We start from the raw sequence: 19,731 nt of genomic DNA, 5'->3' as shown, positions 1-19,731 counted from the left end.
ACTGAAGCATGCTAAAGCTACAAACTTTTGTAGGAGTAGAGTCAGTATTTGTAGAGCACACTAGGGAATTCACTTTGGAGAGGACTGACAGCTGTTCTGGTGGTGCAATAGGTGAAGTCTTGGACCTGGGTGTAAAGTTTTGTTAGCTGGAAGGAGCTAGAGAAATGGTTTGGTTCTGTGGGACAGCTCAAAGCATATTTACAGTGCAGGATGTGAGCCCATGCAATAATTGCAAATGTATTCTTTAATCCCCCATTCTGCCTTTTTTCTGGCAGGGGGTTGTTAAAAGCTTGTTATGTTGGGTACCTGGAATTTGGTACTCTTTTCACTAATGTTCTCTCCCTTTTTAATCTGTCTCTACTTGAGCTGTACAACCAGAGTAAACAAAGCTTTTAAAAGTTATTAATATCACAACAGCTTATATATATTTGGTATTAGTAGGCTCTGAACACTTGTTTCCATCACTCAAATCGTATCGCAAGGGAAAGTCTTCCTATTATATTATGTTGGAGGTTGCGTGCTGTTTTTTGTGTGGTTTAGGGGAACAAAGTTGGGACCTGCTTCTTCATTCATTGGGACCTGCATATTTTATCTTAGTTACAGCAGAAGCTATTTGCGACTCAAGGCATCTCTCATTGCTTGCCTAGCATCTAGAGCATGAGGACACTTCATGAGGCTTCAAGCTGTACTTTTATATCTCCTGAAAGTATTTTTACTATATGGAAACCTGCCTTCATCTCTAGATTGCACAACCCCTCCACCTCTCACTGGAGCACCCTAAAAGACCTTGTAGTACAAAAGAAAGGTGTCAGTACAAAAAACAACTGCTCTGTTTTGAGAATGGAGGGAGAAAGGCAGAGAGGGGGAGCAAAGTTATACCACTTTGGTTTCTCTACAGCCCTGAAGTGAGCTTTCACAGAATATGCTTAGTAGTCTAATAGCAGTGTGAAAAAGTCTGCTCTACAAAAGGAGAGGTCACAGGGAGAAAGAGGCTGCACTCTTAGGCAGAGCTGCTGCTTGAACATCCAAAATAGTAGAGGGGCAAAAACATACCTGAATTTGTCAACAGACAGATGGAAAACCACTATCATTTGGAAGATTAATATTTATCTGAGCTACCTGTGCCGGTTAATTTCTGTTCCTGTTACACTTTTGTGAATGACTCTTGTCTTTCCAGTGGACAGCAAACAAGCCAACTACGCCTCCTGCTATGGCAGTTCTGGAGTTTGGAGAGCATCCTGACTGAAAATTCATGGGCAATGTTAGATTTAATCCTTTACTTTTATGATTTTATCTTTAATGACTAGGTAGTGTAATAGATTGCATGACTTCTGCCTCCTGCCCCCCATAAAACAAGTCACATATAGTTGTTTTCACAGAAAATTAGCAGGCTACCTGGCAACAGTTTGTCTAAGCAGCAGTAATTCTGTCGCCTAATGGCATTTATTGTAGTGTTGAAAACAGAAGATCAATATATTAGGTATGAAAAGTAGACAGATGTTTTTGTCTACATCAGAAGGATTCAGGATGTCTGACTATACTTTTAAGTGTTATCTACGTTGTTTTTCCCTATACTATAGGCTTCTGGACAAAGCATTATCTTTAAAAGGCCCTGGCACTGATATCTCCTGAACGTTTTGAAGACAAAAACATTGTCCAAATACTCTCTTACATGGGAACTATATAATTTTTCTCTTCTACTTGAAGATCAAATTATGTATTTCAATTTTTTTGTATAAAAGGGTGAATATTAGGGGTAGGGAAGGGATCTGGTAAAATGCCCCTCTTCTCTTTTTCATCTGGTGTAAATGCAAAAACCTTTATGGATTACATGAGTGTAAAAGTCTTTCTGGGTTACTGCTTCAGGCACAGTAGGGAAAGCCTTTCCGTATGACTTTCTTTGGGAAGAAGGTGTAAAAGGGATCCAAAGAAGGAAGGGGTTGAGATATGTGGAGCTTCAGCTGTTTCCTGTCCACAGTGGAGACCAAAAGGAGTTGAGCAGATACGAAGCCTGCATTAAATTACTTCCAATTAAGAAGTCAGTGTGAAATTGTGATTTGAAGATCACTATGCATTGCTGAGAAGATATGTAATCTAGTCTGAAATGAGAAATACTGTCAGAAAAAAAGAGAAAAGAGAAAAAAGAAAAAAATCCGTTCTTTCAGTTAGCTTTTTAGTCTTGATTTTGTTGTTGGATGGATGTGCATAGCTTGTGATAACTGTGTAGTGAGTCTGAGTTTGGTTTCTTGTAGATGTATTTCTGGGGTTGTTAGTTTTGGCAATGGAGAAGAGGCAAGGCTTTTACTACTTTGCACTTTGCGTACAGAAACCAAGAGAAAAAGTATTCAATGTGTAGCTGTTAGTTGAATTTAATGATGTTTTTAACACTAGAGGATGAAAGCTGGACAAAAGGATAAAATGCCAGCCTAATGCCACCACTGCATGACAAGTGAAGAACCTTTTGCTTTGTGATTATGAAGGCTTTTGCTGTGCCTGGCCTAGTTTCTCGTGGTTACTTCTACGAAAGATGTTGTGGACTTTGCTGGTCAGGAATCTTCAGTAAAATTACTTGCAACAAAATTGTCAAAACTTACACTTCCTTTATAAATGTTATCTGTTATGATGGAAATATTAGGAGTGATTTATAGTTGCAATGTGGTACTTCTAGTCAGAGTTGAGGGATGGCTGTAAGGGAGAAGGAAGAGAGATGGGAACCACAAATTAGACAGTAACTCGGGGGCCTTTAAATTGGCATCCCAAGTGATTATGCCTCTATTTTTTTTAAGCCTTTGTGTATCTTTGTCTATAAAGAGACGTTATAGCGGACATAGATCTGGTTCTTATTCTCAGCTGCTTACACCTGTCTTTTCCCTTTGAGGCATAGAGCTGTTACAGAATAGATTGTCTGCCCAGGCAATCTGGAGGAATCGTTCCCTCCATGAAATGCTGAATTCACCTCTTCCAGTAGCAGGGGAGCTTCAAGTCTGGTATTGTTGGTTGAACTCCACTTACTTTCCTTAATGGTATGATTGACATCAGATGGTCTGGGACAAAATGTCCCCTTTTCAAAAGCTTGGCACCAGATTCATTTTGAGGTCACTCCTAACATGGTTTCAGCCAGAAATCATTCTAGAATTGTCTGCTCTAGAGGAACTTGATTTTTATACTGTGATAACATGCTTCTTCGTTTGGTGGGTACTGAAGCAGAAATCATGCCAAGGCACTGTAGGTGGTCTTGGCCCAAGATCTCATTTAATGCTGGATCAGTGCCTAGGCTGATGTTGAGTTTCCTGCTTCACCTTCAGTGATGGACTCTGACTCTGAAGTGTTTTATGGAAGGCAAAAGCTTTAACTTACATTTCTTTTTTCTTTTCCAGGAAATTCATGTTTAGTATAAACACCAAACTGTTTCCCAGTGGCACACTGCAAAATACTGACTCTGCAACTTTATTTCTAGTTATTCTAAATTGCGCTTAGTAATCTATGGATAAGTTTATCTTTCTGCTTGATTGCTTCCCCCAAAATCCAATGATTTTTCCCCACATATTTGAGTCTAATGAGAATTTGATGTCTTTAAAAGTTATTTTCAGGTTCCATCAGCAGTCATTAGTTTTGATTCAGAAATTCACCAATGAAATTTGGGGGCTGTGTTACAGTGATCATAATGAAACTTTCAGGACATTAACATCTGTGAAAGCTTTGGATTTAATTTGTTAATTTCTGAGGAACTTCACTGATAAAATTGTAATGAAATCTCTTACCAGTTTCATAGGGGTACTAGGATGTAATATAGCAAAACAAACTTAACTGCTTCTTGGAGTCTCAGCAGGGTGAGGAGAAGGGTCTGTCTTCTTGAGGTGGAACCTTCTTGTACCCATAACACTATATTGATGTTCTGATGTTTTGACAATGGCTGAAGGAAATGGAGTAATCTTTTGATTAAGACAGGTTATTTCAGACAGCTAGGTTATGCTTCCTATGATGTTGAGGAAGATGGTATTTCAGTGCTTCATTTGCTGAGATGGAGGTCAGGGGACTCCTCTCCCTTACCTGTGTTACTGGGTCCAAAGCACAATAGGGTAGGGGCAATCTCCTATAGTCTCTCTGTACGGTAGATAGAACAGTGACAGTCCCAGCCACTGCCATAATATGAATTTACCATAATATAAAAATGATAAACATTTAACCTGTTTCCTGGCTTATAGGTAAAATTTAGTCCTCACTTACATTGGGGGTTTGTCTCTAGTTCTGTGATTCCAGTACTTGCTTTAAAAGGGAGGTCGGTCTTTATTAACCCCACAGTAGTAACATTTCTATATACAAAAACCGGCATTGATTCTCTTACTGTATAGATTTCATGGAAGACCTATAAGGCATATTAGACCTATTTGATGAAAGCTTCTTTTATGCTAGACGTAAGCTGATGGGGAAGAATTCCTTTTTGTTCAACTTGGAGTCAATTTTTCTATGCACAGTAGTGACTCTTCCTTTGAAAGAAGTAAGTGTACTTCAGTAATCTAAAAATCTATCTTGTGTTTCTCTGGGTACTTAACATAACATGCTATTACATAGCTTTTGGCTGTGGGGTTTGCTGAAATCTTATTCTTGGGAAAGCCACTAAAATTTTTATGGATACTACAGCAAATTTTTAGATGCTATTAGTGATTGTTTCATGAAACAGCTGGTTAATGAGACCTTTGATTTGGTACCTTGTAATGTGCAGAAACCAGTTCAGAGTCTGAATTAAAGCCACACTTTTTAAGAGTCATCAGAGTGTGCTAGATTCAGCAGAGGGGCAGCTAATGTAGAGACAGGAGCAATTAAACCTCAGAAGTCCGCTGCAGTTATGCTTAATTTTAAAGAGAACTGTGTTAAAATGAGAAAGTTGTCTCAGAATGAAGCTAAAAGCTGCAAAATAAATATTTAACTGGTGGCATCCTTAAAGAGTTGTGTCCAAACACAGCTGAAAGCATCATAAACCCTGGCAGATGTAATATGAAAATAGACAGGCCTGGGGGAAGAAAAAAAGGTCAAGGATCAGCTAGCTGAAGGAATCAAAGCTTTTACTAAGTCCTTCTTAAGTACATCAAGAACATAAACCCTGCAGAGGGTCTGTGCAGCCAGTTGATTAAGTTATCAGTATAAAAGAAGCACTCAGAAAGGGCATGGCTACTGCAGAGAAGCTAAACAAAATGGTTTTTACTGCTAATTGGGAAGATTCCCAAACTGAAATTCCGTTTTTTTTGGGGGGGGGGGGGGGGGATGAGAGGGGTTGACGTAAAAAAATCTCGGGGATGAAATTCCTTACTTGCTAAGGGTAAGATGTAATCTCATGCTTTAAACTCCCTGGGTACCTGAAGCCTGGAGGGTGGCAAATTTTATGCCAGGGTTTAAAACAAGAATGACCATAGGACTGTAAGCCTGACATCCATACCATTCAAATTTATAGATATTGTAACAAAGGATAAAAGTCACAGAAGTAAGTAGGATCAACTTGGGAAGAGTCAGTAGGGTTTCTTTAAAGATAAGTTCTGCTTTACAAACCTCTTGGAGTTTGGAGTTTTCTTGATGGGGGTGGGAAAGGTGTCTAAAATTTAGATTCCCAAAAGGCTTTTGGTAAAGTTTGACTTCAAAGGCTTTTGAGCAGCCATTGCATAGGAACACAGGGCTTTGTATATTAAGTAACGGATTAAAAGATAGGAGGAGGGCTAAATGATTTTTTTTTTTTTTTGTGTAGGAGGGAAGTTACCAGCAGAGTTTTTGAGGATTTGGTCTTGGGATCTGTGCTGTTCAGTATAGTAATAACAGGGATGGTAAAGGCAGTGAGTAGTCAAATGAGAAAGTTTGCTGGTGTTACTGTTCTTCAAGGCAGTCAAGAGGGGAGAAGAGAGTGAAGGATTGCAGGAGGCCTGTACAGAACTGAGTGACTGGGCAACAGGGCAGCAGGGGTGCTTGGAGGCTGCATGCATGAAACAAGAGGACACTTCAGCCTGGAAAAGAGATGGATGAGAACATACGAAAGAATCATGCAGATGGTAGGAGACCTGTGGGTCTTCTCATCAGAGATGACAGAGGATGTCTCTGACGGAGGTGTAAGAGCATGTTGTAGATGAAGATGTTTCCAAAGAGAAACTAGAGGAGTACTTCAGAGATAAATCCTTTGGCAGTTACAAAATAGACTGACTGTAACAAGCTCAGGAAAACACCTGAAACAAAAAGATAATTGGAAGAGTATTTGAAGGAAAGTACTAAATATGATTGCACTGTTCTTAAGATTCCCTGTCATCACTGTTGGAGGTAGAATACTGCGGTATATTCACTCCTTGTCCATACTGGTGTGGCTGTTGGTCCCTTATCCAGTTGCTTGGACTGGTGATATGTGAGATCTGTTTTCATTCATATATCAATAGGTATATAGAGAGTTAATGTAAGTTTTTTTATATATATTTTGCTGTAGATAAGAAAAAGAGATTTTTGTGTGTGTGTGACTAAGTCTCCTGTTTGTTTTCCTTTCTTTCTTTCAGTATCATTTTATGGTGATAGCTTTGTGGAGTTGAACATGGCAGAAGCATCCTCTCAAACATCCTTACAGTTGCGGTTTCGAACAAGCAAGCCGCATGGACTGCTTTTTCTTGCAGCTGGGAAGAAGGATTATTGTTTAATGGAGCTACGCTCAGGAAATTTACAGGTATGGTTTATAACTACAGCTAAAAAGATATGTATAGCCTGTATTGTTTAGTGTTTATCTTCAAGATGCTGTCTATAACAATTCTCAAAGTTTATGTTTAAAAAAAATGGGAAAATCACATAATATAATTGATAATTTCAAAATATGGTATTTATTTCTTACAATGATAGTTATTAAAATTGGCTTCCAGAAGCCTTTGAGATCTCTAGATCTTAAAATCAAGATCATTGTGTTCAAAGCATGAGGTTCAGTAAAGGCCAAATTTCAGATTTGATGATGTTAACATCATAGAAAATGTTTGGATCAAATAATAGTTTTTCTGCAAGGTAAGTTCTTGAAAGATGATTGTCACTTGATTTCTCAGGATTTGTTGATCCTAGCAGAACTGCAGAGGAGTCCATTCCCTCTTCTGTAATTATTCAAGTCATATTTGTGATGGCAAGTAAACTTACACAACATTTTAGTGGGATTTTATTTTTTCAATTATATTTCATAAATTACTTAATATGAAAATTTATGAAAATTAATCTATTAATGATATAGTAATATATGATTGTGAAAAATACCAGTTTGGATTTTGATAGTTAAAATTCTGTCTCTTGCAGCTGAGAATTAACTTTGGCGTGGGGGAACGAGTACTGCATTCTCAGCAAAGATCTCAGCTGAATGATTTAGCTTGGCACCTGGTTGAACTACATCATGAACATGATAATGTCACATTGGTAATTGATAAACATGATAGAACTAGTGCAAAAATGCCTGGAATTCTCTATGAATTAAATATTGATTATGGATTCTATGTAGGTGGTACTAGTAAACTTGACGTTCCCTACCTTATTGGAGCACTGCCCAGTTTCCGAGGATGTATTGATGATGTGTCATTCAATCAGCTAGATGTTCTAATACCTCTGAGACCTTCTCCTGGCTTTAAAAATGTCCATGAAGTTTCAGTGGGATGCAGTGATGAATTCTTCGCAGGTGAAGATGAACCCATTAGTTTCTTCAGTTCCAGATCCTATGTTTCTTTCCCATCATGGAATGTTGATGATGCGGGAATCTTGGAGTATATGTTGCAAACCTCAGCTGCACATGGCTTGCTGGTTTACCATCCTGGGCAAGCAGGAGATTTCATTGCAATGGAAATGGAAGATGGATTAATTAAAGCCTATGTTGGAAAACATAAAAGTAGAACCCAACTTTCCTCTCGTAGGTCTGTCAATGATAGTCATTGGCACTACATCGGACTGAAGTTTACTGCAGAATATTTGCAGCTGACATTGGATGAAGAAACTGTGAAAAAATCATTACCTCCCCACAGCAAGCTGCCGCTTCTGAAGGGGTCTCTCTTTGTAGGTGGTGTAGATGACAGCACACGATCAGAAGTGATTAAGTTAGAGCTAACTTCAGTGTCTGGGAAGTATGCCAGAGGAGGGTCCTTCAAAGGTTGCTTAAGAGATCTGAAAGCCAATTCAGAAAAGAAATCGTTGAAGAATGTTCTGGTAACAAAGGACATTTCAGCTGGGTGTGAAACGGAGAGTGCTTTTAATACAAATCTTTCTTTAGAGATGGCTGTAAAGAACCCAACTGTGAAAGCAGCTCCAACATTTGCCATTTCCCCTGAAAGCTCTGTCTCGCAGGGCAAGGAAGACAAAAGCCACCTTTTAGTTCTAAGTAACTTGATTGTGCTAGAGGGTGGACAAGCTTCACTCAAATCTAAACATATTAAAGTCAACTTAGACTTTCAGAAATTAGGGATTAATCAATCACAAATTCTTTTTGAAATAAAGGAACCACCCTCTCATGGAGACTTGAAACTAGATGTTGAACCATCGCAGGAGGTAAATATATTTACTATGCAGGATGTGTGGCAAGAAAAGATTCTTTATGTCCATGGTGGCTCTGAGGACACTTACGATTATTTTAATTTCTCCATTTCTACCAGCAGTGAGAAGATTGTGCCTCCATATTTGCAAGGAAATGAGCAGCATGTGTTTAGCATTACTGTCACTCCAGTAAATGATGCACCTGAGATCACACTTCCTGAGGGAAATTTGCTGCTTCTCTTAGAGAACTCAAAGAAACGTTTGACTAGTGATCTGATAAAAGTTCTAGATAAGGATACAGATCCTGTGGATCTCAGTCTTTCAGTGCTTGGAAATCTGAATGCAGATGCAGGGTTTTTAGAAAATTCAAAGCATCCTGGAAAAGCTATTACTACTTTTTCTAATGAGGACTTAAGAGAAGGCACTGTTTTCTTTGTCCACACAGGCGTCAAGAACTCAAGGATTGTCCTGAGAGCGAGTGATGGTGAGAAAGTTAGCAACACTGTTGTGTTACGTGTCATGGCAGTTCCTTTGGATTACAGGGTTGTCAACAACTCAGGAATAAAACTACTCCAAGGTGTTACAGCTCTGATCACACCTAGGCATCTGGCAGTTGAAACAAATGCCAACCTCCAGGAGCTGGAGATACGGTACGAGATCACAGGGCCACCCCAGTTTGGGGAAATCCAAAGGCAGCATTCAAGGGGGGAATGGAAGCGAGTCAGCTCTTTTTCTCAACGCTCTGTTCAGCGCAGCCGTGTGAGGTACTGTAGCACTTTTAAAGAAATTCAGCTGGAAAATGTTACTGACCAGTTTAAATTCAAAGTTAGCATAGGAAACAGAATCAGTGAAGAGCATGTCTTTCCAATCAAAGTGAAATGGTTAAGGTACAGTTTATTGAAACATGCTCCTCTAGAAATTGAAAAATCAAAAAAGAAGTACTTGAATTCAGATAATCTTTTTGCTGTGATGGTGGACCTAGAAATACCTGAAGATGAGCTTCATTTTAAATTGCTGTCCCTACCAAAGAATGGACAAATACTGCTTAATGACCAGCCTCTGAAAAAAGATTCAATCTTTAGCCAAAAAGATATTACTGATCAAAAAGTGGCGTATGAATTAATCAGCGGATACCATGAAGACAATCATGATTCGTTTAGATTCCTCATTTCTACAAAGTATCTGGAATCAAATTTATATGACTTTGAAGTCTACATCAAGTCAGATTTCAGAAACATTATTTTGATTAACAGTGGCCTAACTGTTACTGAAGGTGAAGGAGAGTTAATAACAAGCACAAAATTGTTTGTGCAAACACCGGATAATAAAACTTTCCAATATAAAGTTATACAGTTTCCTAAGCATGGAAAATTGAAACTCATTAATTTTTCAGGCTCATTTGAGAGTAATGACAATATCACTACTTTCACTAACAAAGATATAACTGATAAGCGACTTATGTACGTGCATGATGATTCTGAGACAGAATTTGATAAATTTCTTGTCAGAGCTTCCAGTGAAGAGTCAGGAAAGTGGGCAAACTTTGATCCAGAAGTAGAACCTTTGTCAGTAGAAATTAGATTCAACATTTCTGTCCAGCTGAAGAATGATGAGAAACCAGTACGTGTAATTGATAAGATATTTAACGTAGTGAGAAATGGGCAGCGATTATTAACTTTGGCAGATCTTTGCTATCATGATCCTGATTCTGATTTTGATGATGGACAGTTGCTATATACTAGACGTGGCATTTCCAATGGGGACTTGGTGCTAACAAACGATACTTTGCACAGACTCTACCAATTCAAACAAGCAGACCTAGAGCGAAAGCAAGTCCTGTTTACACACCGTGGTGCAGATTTTGGGCGTTTTGTGCTCTTTGTGACAGATGGCAAGCACTATACCTCTTTGCTTCTAGAAGTTAGTGCCACTGATCCTTATGTTAGGTTGGCAAATAATACAGGCTTGTTGGTTCAAAAAGGAAAAGAGGAAACTGTTACAACAGCTAACCTAAGTGCTATTACAAACCAAGACATCAGAAATGATCATGAGATTACATATGAGATATTCTCTTTCCCAAAATATGGAAGAATATATGTAAATAATCTACTGATGGATTCCTTTACTCAACTTGATCTGATAAAGGGGTATGTGACCTACAGGCATGATGACAGCAACAACCTTATTGACACATTTAACTTTACGGTCCATGCTAGAGATGCCCATCTGGATGCTGGAGTGCATGTTCGCATACATTTGGAAAGTCATCAGTGGCCACCAAGGGTTGTGAACAAAAACAATCTCTTAGTTGAAGAAGGAAACCCAGTTAAAATCAGTAAAGGAAAACTGCAGGTAAGTAAACTGTAAGTAAACCATTTCTCCAATCTCCTAGCAAATTTTCTTCACTGCTTTCTCAGCCATTGCAATGTCTTTAGTCTCTCTGTCTTATCTTCTTTAATTCCTTTTGGTTTTCACTAACATGACTGCATTCTGGATGCTTAATTCTGGCGAGACTAACACTAGCAAGTTTCCATTTCTAGAAAGGAAATGGGTTATGTTAAAGAAAAAGACTGCTCATAGTCTTTGACTCTGTTACATATTTGTGCTTGAGAAAGTTAAGATTTGGAGATGCTGCATTTCTGTATTTCTTTTAGTTATGACAATTGTTTGTACTTAATGTTCATATATCATTCTTAGTTGAGCTGGTGGGAAATGCCAAGAAAGAAAGGGTTTTGTTTCATTCAGTTTGGAGCTAGCCCAATTAACACCGTCTGAGCATTGCATCCAAAATTTTAAAAACAGTCACGAATCTGAGGTCATTTCTCTTTGGTTAATATTTTCCTCCCCATTGCTTGTGTGTAGCCTTTCAGTAACCACCGCAAGGGGCCTCCAGCAGCGCGTGGCTGTGCTGCCGAAATCCTGCCAAAATCCTAACCCAAACAAGGAATGCCAATTAATTAGGCAGACAGTCCAAGGGTTAAAGTGAAAAATTCAGAAGAGAACTAAAGAATTTCTCCCATTTCTGTTTAAATAATTTTGGGGTATGTTTTTAAATTTAAGGTTGTTCATGAAAACAGTTCTCCATCTGAGATTGTGTTCACAGTAAGACAGCTTCCAGTACATGGATACATTCGGAAGTTTTCCTCAGAAGAAAGTTATCTTGGTGCTGACCAAAGGCCAGTTTTGAGCTTCACACAGCAAGATGTTGATGAGGGCAAAGTTCAGTATGTGCAGACGGTTTCTGACCAACTAGATGACCATTTTTCTCTGGATGTGACCAACGGTGTCCGAACAGTGAGTGGAATAGAGATCTCTGTAGACATCATCCCCAGAATGATTCCCCTGGAAGTACAGAACTTCACAGTAATTGAAGGGGGCTCGAAAGCCCTGGTGGAAGACTATCTAAAAATTTCTAGTAGACACTTTGCAGGACTCAGCTGTGAATTTATGTTAATTGACCAGCCAAAACATGGGTATGTTGAAAACTCTCGTGTTCCTGGAATAAAGTTAACCACATTTACCAGAAAACAGGTAATGCGTTTAGATCTGCTTTGCTGTAGTCACAATTAATTCTTTGTATTGCTAAGAGGTAATTTTTACCTGCAGCGGGATGAGTTGTTGGGAGGTGGTAAGATGCGTGAGTCTGAGCTTTATTCTGGCCTTGTACCGAAGATCTTTCTGAGGTTGCTAGCTGGTCATTTGGGGTGGGGAGGGAGGGTGCCTCATTGTTGTGGTGAACGACTTCACGTCCTTGGGAGCCACTGGTCACACAGACTAGTGTGCTATAATCACGGTAGACTGATGGGCCACTCATACTCAGGCAGAGTTGTTGATGCTCTGGAAACCCAATACAGACAGACTGTGGGTACATTTTGAAAAGACCAGAGGAAGTGGTGTGTAGATTGAAGAAGGAGGAAAGTGGGAAAAAAATATTTTTTTAGGTCATGTCTTTGCTCACAGAGAGCCAGTATATGCATAATAAGCTAATTTTCAGTCTTTTAGCTCTAAGGAGCAAAACTGTATCATAAGGCGGCATCTACTAATACTATATTCAGTTTATAGATTCCAGGAAACAGTGTGGTAAGTGTAGTGGGATTGGATTTTCCATTTTCCCTTCAGGGGGAAGGGGGAATGCAAAGACTGGCAAGCTAAGATATTCTGGCTAGAGGAGCTGTAAAATTTGCTGTTGTGGACAGAGCAAAGATAAAGGTACAGATCAGATATGAGCATAAATAAAGTCTTAGAACTCATAAAAAGTTGAGGCAATAAATACAGAGGGGCATGACTACACTTGAATATTTTCAGTTTTTTAATGTGGCCTTCATTTTCTTTTAGCCTCTTAGTTCTTCAGTTTGTTATGTTTTTCAGGTGGAACAAGAATTAATCTACTATGTTCATGATGACAGCGAGGAACTGATGGACAATTTTACTGTGGTAGTAAATAACACGGAATTGTGGAAACAAAGCTTGCCCCAAACTGTATTTGTAACAGTCACTGCAGTAAATGATGAAGCTCCTGTTATAAAAGTTAACAGAATTCTTCGGGTATGTTTGTCAACATTTTGAAATGTTAAAATTATTTCTAACCTATGATACCATTTAATGCACCTTCATTAACAGAGTATTAGGTTTGTAACTGGTGGGATAGTCAATATAATAAATGGTGGTCCTGGGAGTTAAATAAATTAGTGTTAATGAAGGGAGGGTAATGTGTGATTAGGGAGATTCTACTCATCATGAAGAACATTTTCTGCTGTTGCAATGTAAAGTTTTTATCTAGAAGGCTGACTGAGCTTTCCTTTAATCTTAAAGATATGTGAAGTCTCTTGGACTGACATAGGCCTTGTGGGGTGGGATGGCTTGCACCTGGATCATTGTTGTGTTTTAGTGTTGTTTGCTAGGGCATCTTGAGGGCTGTTAATGAACAGTGTAGCTTAGTACCAGGAGTAGTGATGATGAGGGTGCAAACATCTCACTGTTGTCCTTGCACAGCCTTCAGATCCTGCCTCTTGCCATTAATTGTACTGAAGGGTCAGACCTGCTGAGGTGCGTTCTGCTGCATGCTCCTCCCCGGATCCCCGGTGGGATGGGACAAGAGAAGAGAGCAGTATTCTTGCTGGCACTTCATTAGAGAATTGACTGCGTGTTGGGTATTTCTGATACAAAACAGGAATGTTCCCTTCTTTAATAGTTCCTGATAAGAATAATACAATGCAGTCTGTGAAAATCTAGGCTGTTAGAGGTCATAAAAATATTAGTGCAAACACTGAAGCTATTACTGTGTGATACTGTGAGCTAAAAAAAGGACGTGCTAACTTGTTTCTAACTCAGTGCCCCTCAAATTCCTGAAGAAAATTTTTAAATTGTTGACTGATGCTACCTTTTGTTCTTAATAACCATAGCTGGCCTTTTAATCTTTTGACCGTTGAAAAAAGTCACTACTGTCACTTCAGTTTCAGTGCTTTTTCAGATTTATTTATTTCTTTATTTATAGGATTGTTATTTGTTTGTGTTATAGCAGCACTCAGTAACCAGAACCAATTTATTATGGACACTGTGCTCATGTAAACCAAAAAGCCCCCGTGTGTACAGGCTTCTAATCTGAGATGTGAAGAGTAAAAACAAATCAGGTGACTCTGAAAAGCAGAATGAAATGGATATGGGTCATCTAATGAACCTGTGGCCACAGTAAACCAGCTAAGAGGCATCAAGACAGAGAAGATATTTAGGAATAGGTTTGAAAGATGCTAAACAAGATACTTTGAGGCTGCATCATCCGCAGTGCTGTATGATGCAGTTCACAAATTGGTGGCACCTAAAACATGCATTTAATTTTACATGTTTAATTGTGTGTTGCAGTGGGAGAATGGATTACTGTAAAGATGATCGTAACCTTATGTTGTGTATTTAGCCTTTTCACATGAGAAAAGACATAATCTTTAAACAGCGATAGTGGTAGTATTGTGCAGCTTCACAGTGACAGCGGGTAATCCATGATAATGTGCAGATGCCCACAACACAAGATACCCTGACCTGTGCAGACACTGCTGGCAGAAGGGCAGACTCACTTCACAAGCATTTGGGTGGTACAGAGTAAAACCTTCCCTGGTTAAAGTAATTACAGAGGTACTTTACAGACATCAGCACAGCATGCAGTAATGTTTGTCTAGTCACAGACGAGAGGGATATATGTCCAGTCAGAAATTTTTCTGTGTCTCCCTTCTGGTGCATTGCTGGCATTGAACTGCAGTCTGTTAACAGAACTGAGGCTGTGCAGTGCACTGCAGTGCAGCGTATGGATTTTTCTAAAATTATCTGTAAGTGTAGGCTTCCCCAGAACAATGATAAGACAGCTTAACCTAGCCAAAGTTGCTCCTCTCTGCTGGGGAGGCAGTTCGCATACCCAGAACCAAGATGCGGCCTTTGTGCCTGTGGTTTTGCTGGTCATGCATAAGCTATTGCTGAGAAATAACCTTTATTTTTGTCATGAGTGGATACTAATATGCACATATATGTTGGATTTATGTGCAGACTAAAAACAAAGCTGGCAGTCGAGTTATATACTAGGAGGAATACACTGAGATGATCCTTCTTCAAAGCAAACTTGTACATCCCAAGTAGGTGGGAGAAAATGGATTTTCCTTAGTCCTGCTAAATATTGAGATGAGCTGGGCATTCCTATGTATGGTGATACCTGCTGGCCCCATGTTCTAGCCAAGCAGTCTGTGCTCCTCAAGGACATTGCTAGTGGTGAATGATGAGTCATAAACTGTGTGTTGCTTTTGAAAAGGCAGTAGCTCTTTTGTATCTTTTGAAAGGTTGGAAATGTACAAAATGTACGAAAGTGTAAAATGAGGGACCAGTACTGTGAAAATTGGTCCAGTAAGACCATTTGAGTTGACTGAAGTTTAGCACCTCAGAAATTTCACAGATCTCAATATAAAGAGTTAGAAAGAACTGCTGAACAATTGAAAAACAGGTTACTTTTTGGCATCTGCTGTTGAGAAACAGCTTCTGTGAAAACCGCCATTACGTGGCCAGTGATGTTGGTGTGGATATATGAAAGTTAATTTTGGCCTTTGTCACGGGACTTCTGGCCAAATGCAAGAAACTGTTGAACATGTGCACAGATGCTGAATGAGTCCTTCAGCTCTAGCTCCCTCACTTCTGAGGCATCCATAACATCCCTTCTTCAAACAACCTTGGCTGTTGTTAATGGAGTTTATGAATACCATCGAGGTTATGAACACCATGGGAGGAGTTTCAGGAGGACACACAACCAAACACTTTGGGAATTGTTTCTGATTTTTCTCTAGGAAGTGAAAGTAAGTGACGTTTTAGAGGTTTGGTCATTTGTTTGGGTTTTTTTGTTTTTTTTTTTCCCCTGCAAATTTATGACCTGCTGAAGTATTTACATTAACATAACGTATGAGATAAGAAAATTCTACTGTCCTGAGAGCTTCTGTAATGTACGCTAGTAATCCTTGCATTTCATTGAAAGCCTTTCCATTATAACAGTAAGTGCATGAGGGATATGTTTATTTAGAAACTGTACAGCATTTTAGGTATAATTTCCTAAAATTTCCACAGGTTCTATGGTCATTTTTTTTTTCTGGGATGGAATGGGGAAGGGAAATAGGATATTTTTAAGAAAATCACTATCCTGGCATTATTTGCTGTGTTTATGTATGCGTTTAAATATATTTATAGGTAGTGATGCTATGAAATGGCTGTATCCCCCTGTTGCCACAAGAGGGCTGTATTTTCCTAGAATTAGATTTTTTTTTTAAAAAAACAAATTCAAACACAGATTTTTATTTTTCTTTACATCACTCACCAGAGTATTAAAATGGCTGTGAATATAGAGTGTCTAGGAGGATATGTAGCATGCAAGGAGATACTGATAAGCCGAATGCTGTAAGTAGAGCAGAATGGATTATTTCCCAGCAGGCAGGGTCATGAACCTTTTTCTTGGACCATGCCTGTAGAATGTGTTAGGCACATGCAAAATTAGTGTAATGTTACATCCTGGAAGTTCAGATACAGTTTTCATGGTGCTCTTCAGGGAGGACTTGATCCCAGATGTGGAAAATAAGCCACTTATTTGCAATGTTCTGAGTCCACTTCCCTACAGCCCTTTTCAGCTCTTGGATCTTCTTTCATTCTTCAAGGATCGTATTGCAGGTCATGGAGCACCTCAGCATGTACAGTACTTTAAAAAGCATTGTGTGTTAGTGTGCTGGAACAATAGAAATAAACACTGGCTTTATAGAAAAACAGCTCACTTTTTCCTTTAGTAAAGTTTCAAAATTTTTTCTCTTTGGACATTTAAGGAGTCATTTGTAATAGCATGTTTGCGTAGTCCTTTCTTATGTTTTTGCATATTCTGTATGTGACCTTTTATTTTCTGTGTAGAATAATCTGAATCAAGTGCTACTGCAATGAGTTAAAGGGTCTCGGTACAAGACCAGTGACACTGATGTGCTTATTTGATGCTGCTCAGTAAGTCAGCCTGTGCTATTAGTTACCAATCCTGTGTTTTCACAGGTGGCGTCTTTTATCAAACTTCGATAGTAGTAATTACATTACAGAGAAATATATATTTCAAGGGAGAAAATAGCTATTTCCTGCTTGCAAGGTATTTTCTATTATAAAATGTAACACAACTTCTTTTTCAAAATTTTTTTCTAATTAGAAAACACATATAATTTCATTTTAGTATCTCTTTTTCCATGCACATATTTTGTGACACAAAGTAGTCTGAAATCTTTCCTCTATTGAAATGTCGTGGCAAAAATCCCAGTGGCTCTAAAAGGTTTTCTTCCATGGTTTTTATTAAAAAGTAAAATTAATACTTAGGGAAAAATCTGTGATGGCTGATTTTTGGTTTTGGCAGAGGTAAAATGCCCTTTGTCAAGGATCACATTTCCTCTTCAACCATTTGGTGTGATGTTCTTACCAGGTATTTGTCAAGTGTACTAAGATGCTAGGAGTACAGGAAGAGATGATGTGGTATGCGTTTTGAAGCTCAAGCTGAGGTTTTTAAAGGCTCAGGCTCTTAAGATTGTACACTACATAAACTCTGCATGGAAAGAATTGGTATTGTTGTACTGAATATTTAGGAATTTAATTTCATGTTGAGACAAATATGTATTGTTATTTGTTAGTACTTTTGTTTGTAATTCCAACTAAATACAGCAAAGATGAAGAGTAAAACGGGCTGTTGCTTATCGTTTCCAAAAAAGAAATTATCCAGTGAGATATGGATGAAGCTCAGATAGCAGTCCTTTCTGCTTGAAAGAAGGATCTTGCAGTTTGTACATATCTTAAGCTAAAAAAAAAAAAAAAAAAAAAAAAGGCATTTAGATTTACTAGAATTAAGTAATGGGTTTTATACCATCTTTCCAAATACTAGTTAGCTATTTTGTCCGGAAGCATGACCTTGCAAAGGGCTAAGCAGCGGTTGAAGGTGTTGATTCCTTCATCTCCCACTGGACTGAGCACCTCTGTGGGTTTTTTGGCGCACTAAAAAAGGGCCTTTAGTACGTGTTGTTAGAAGGAAATAGTGCAGCTACAAGAAGGGTTCCATTTGTATTAGAGATTATGCTGTCCCCAGGCTGTTTTTCTTTTTTCTTTTCTGCTGGTGAAAGTAGAGCATATTGAATGCCTTGCCTGCTGTGAAGTACATGACACTAATATTCATGTGTATGTGTTGGAAAGGAGCTCCTTGACTCAGCTATCAAAATACAGTTTTCTTATGTTTGTAAGAGTTGGTAGTGCCTGACAAATAGAGCACTTGTGCTGCAGCTGTCTAGAATTCAAACTGGTGTAGGGTGTGTTTGCTTGTATTGTTTTGTCGTCTTGTTTTTTGAAAAACATTTGCCAATATTAACTATTTCAGTCCATGAGCAGAAATTTGGATGGACGGTAAGGAAACCTGTCATAGCTGCTAGTGTTGCACAGCACAAATCTTTATTCTTTCTTTTTCTTTGAAGGTTTTCCCCCCTGATTTTCTTTTGTGTGCATTTTCTTTATTATTACTATTTTTTTTTATTTTTGCTTTTCTAGGTCTGGGTGGGTTCAGTGACAGAAATAACAATTGATGACCTCTGTGCAGAAGACAAGGACTCCTCGCCATCAGAACTGATGTATTCCATTACTCCACCTAGCAATGGGCACTTGGCTCTGAAGTCTTCTCCAAACAAGAGCATCCTTAGTTTTACCCAGGCTCATATAATTGAAGGAGAGCTGGTGTTTGTACACAATGGTATGTGGTTTCAAAAATACCACCTTTGTTACCAAAATACCGCTCCTATTCAGTATATTTGTGTTTGTAATCCTTTGAAGATCTCCTTTTAATGTCACAAAAATCTCAGCGTACTGGTTATGTGATACATGATCTCACAAACTAAACAGGAAAGGGTCTGATGACTGCTTAAGTGTGTGCTCATGAAGAAACCTTGATGTATTAGTGGTTCAGTTGGTAGCAGCCTTCTTTCTGAATGCAGGTTTGCAGTAGGGCAGCGTTGCCTTGCAGCTTTCAGAGATAAGAAATCCATTTTTTTGACTGCTGTACTGAGCATCTCCTGAAGCCTTTGTCTTGCTACAGTGCAGAGCTATTCATGGACCAACAGTCTCTCAGATACCTGCCACAGTGTAGTTGTGTTCCTGAGGAGCTCTGGGCAATGAAGTTATGGGTCATCTGGGTGATGTCAAACTCCCTTTCAGGCTGTGAAGGAATTCAGCTTTAACCATTGACTCTTTTCTGCCAGTGGCCAGAGCTAGAGATTGGGTTATTTGTGCTGCTGCTATGGAGAGAATGTGTGGGCAATAAAAAAAGAAGTCAGGGCAGCTTCATTCATCCTTGAGTGGCAGTACTGGGAAGCTTCAGGAATGAAGATCCCAGTGGGGTTCCAGCCAGCGGAAGAGGTGCAGCTTTTACAGGGTGACAGCTGCTTTTCTCCTGCCCCAGCTCTATTACCATGTTACCTCAGCTGAAAGAAGAAAGGAGGTGCTAAAGAAGGAATAAATCAGTTTTGGGGAAGGAGATGGAAGAGGTACAGCACTGTCTTGCCAGCCCTGAGGCAGGCTGGAATTATTTCCAGTGCTCCCTTGGGTGCAGCAGTCACTCCAGATCTGTGCTGTGTCTTCGTGAGGCTTGGTGCAGGTTCAAGTGCTTAGAGTTCCAATGTACTGTCTTGCAGAATGCATATGTGTTGC

The 19,731-nt window shown here is 39.0% G+C and overlaps 1 protein-coding gene across 6 annotated transcripts in view; it reads left to right on the top strand.

Annotated features, from left to right (window-relative positions):
* The window catches only part of LOC142421568 (chondroitin sulfate proteoglycan 4-like), a 45,062-nt gene that overhangs the window by 4,895 nt on the left and 20,436 nt on the right, over positions 1–19,731 (top strand). For 3 of the 6 annotated variants that reach the window (XM_075526335.1, XM_075526334.1, XM_075526332.1), the window contains exons 2-6: positions 6,525–6,688; positions 7,294–10,863; positions 11,572–12,042; positions 12,880–13,056; positions 18,580–18,778. In XM_075526335.1, the coding sequence (XP_075382450.1) occupies positions 6,560–6,688; positions 7,294–10,863; positions 11,572–12,042; positions 12,880–13,056; positions 18,580–18,778 (4,546 nt within the window). In that variant the 5' untranslated portion in view covers positions 6,525–6,559. Of the gene's footprint in view, positions 1–4,431; positions 4,499–6,524; positions 6,689–7,293; positions 10,864–11,571; positions 12,043–12,879; positions 13,057–18,579; positions 18,779–19,731 lie in introns of those variants that run through there. The other 3 variants (XM_075526336.1, XM_075526337.1, XM_075526333.1) reach the window with 3 other exon arrangements.

Source organism: Mycteria americana, chromosome Z, assembly GCF_035582795.1.
Source record: "Mycteria americana isolate JAX WOST 10 ecotype Jacksonville Zoo and Gardens chromosome Z, USCA_MyAme_1.0, whole genome shotgun sequence".
Classification (NCBI taxonomy): Eukaryota; Metazoa; Chordata; class Aves; order Ciconiiformes; family Ciconiidae; genus Mycteria; species Mycteria americana.
Note: the sequence above shows the minus strand (reverse complement) of the source record. Positions and strands in the feature narration are given on the sequence as shown.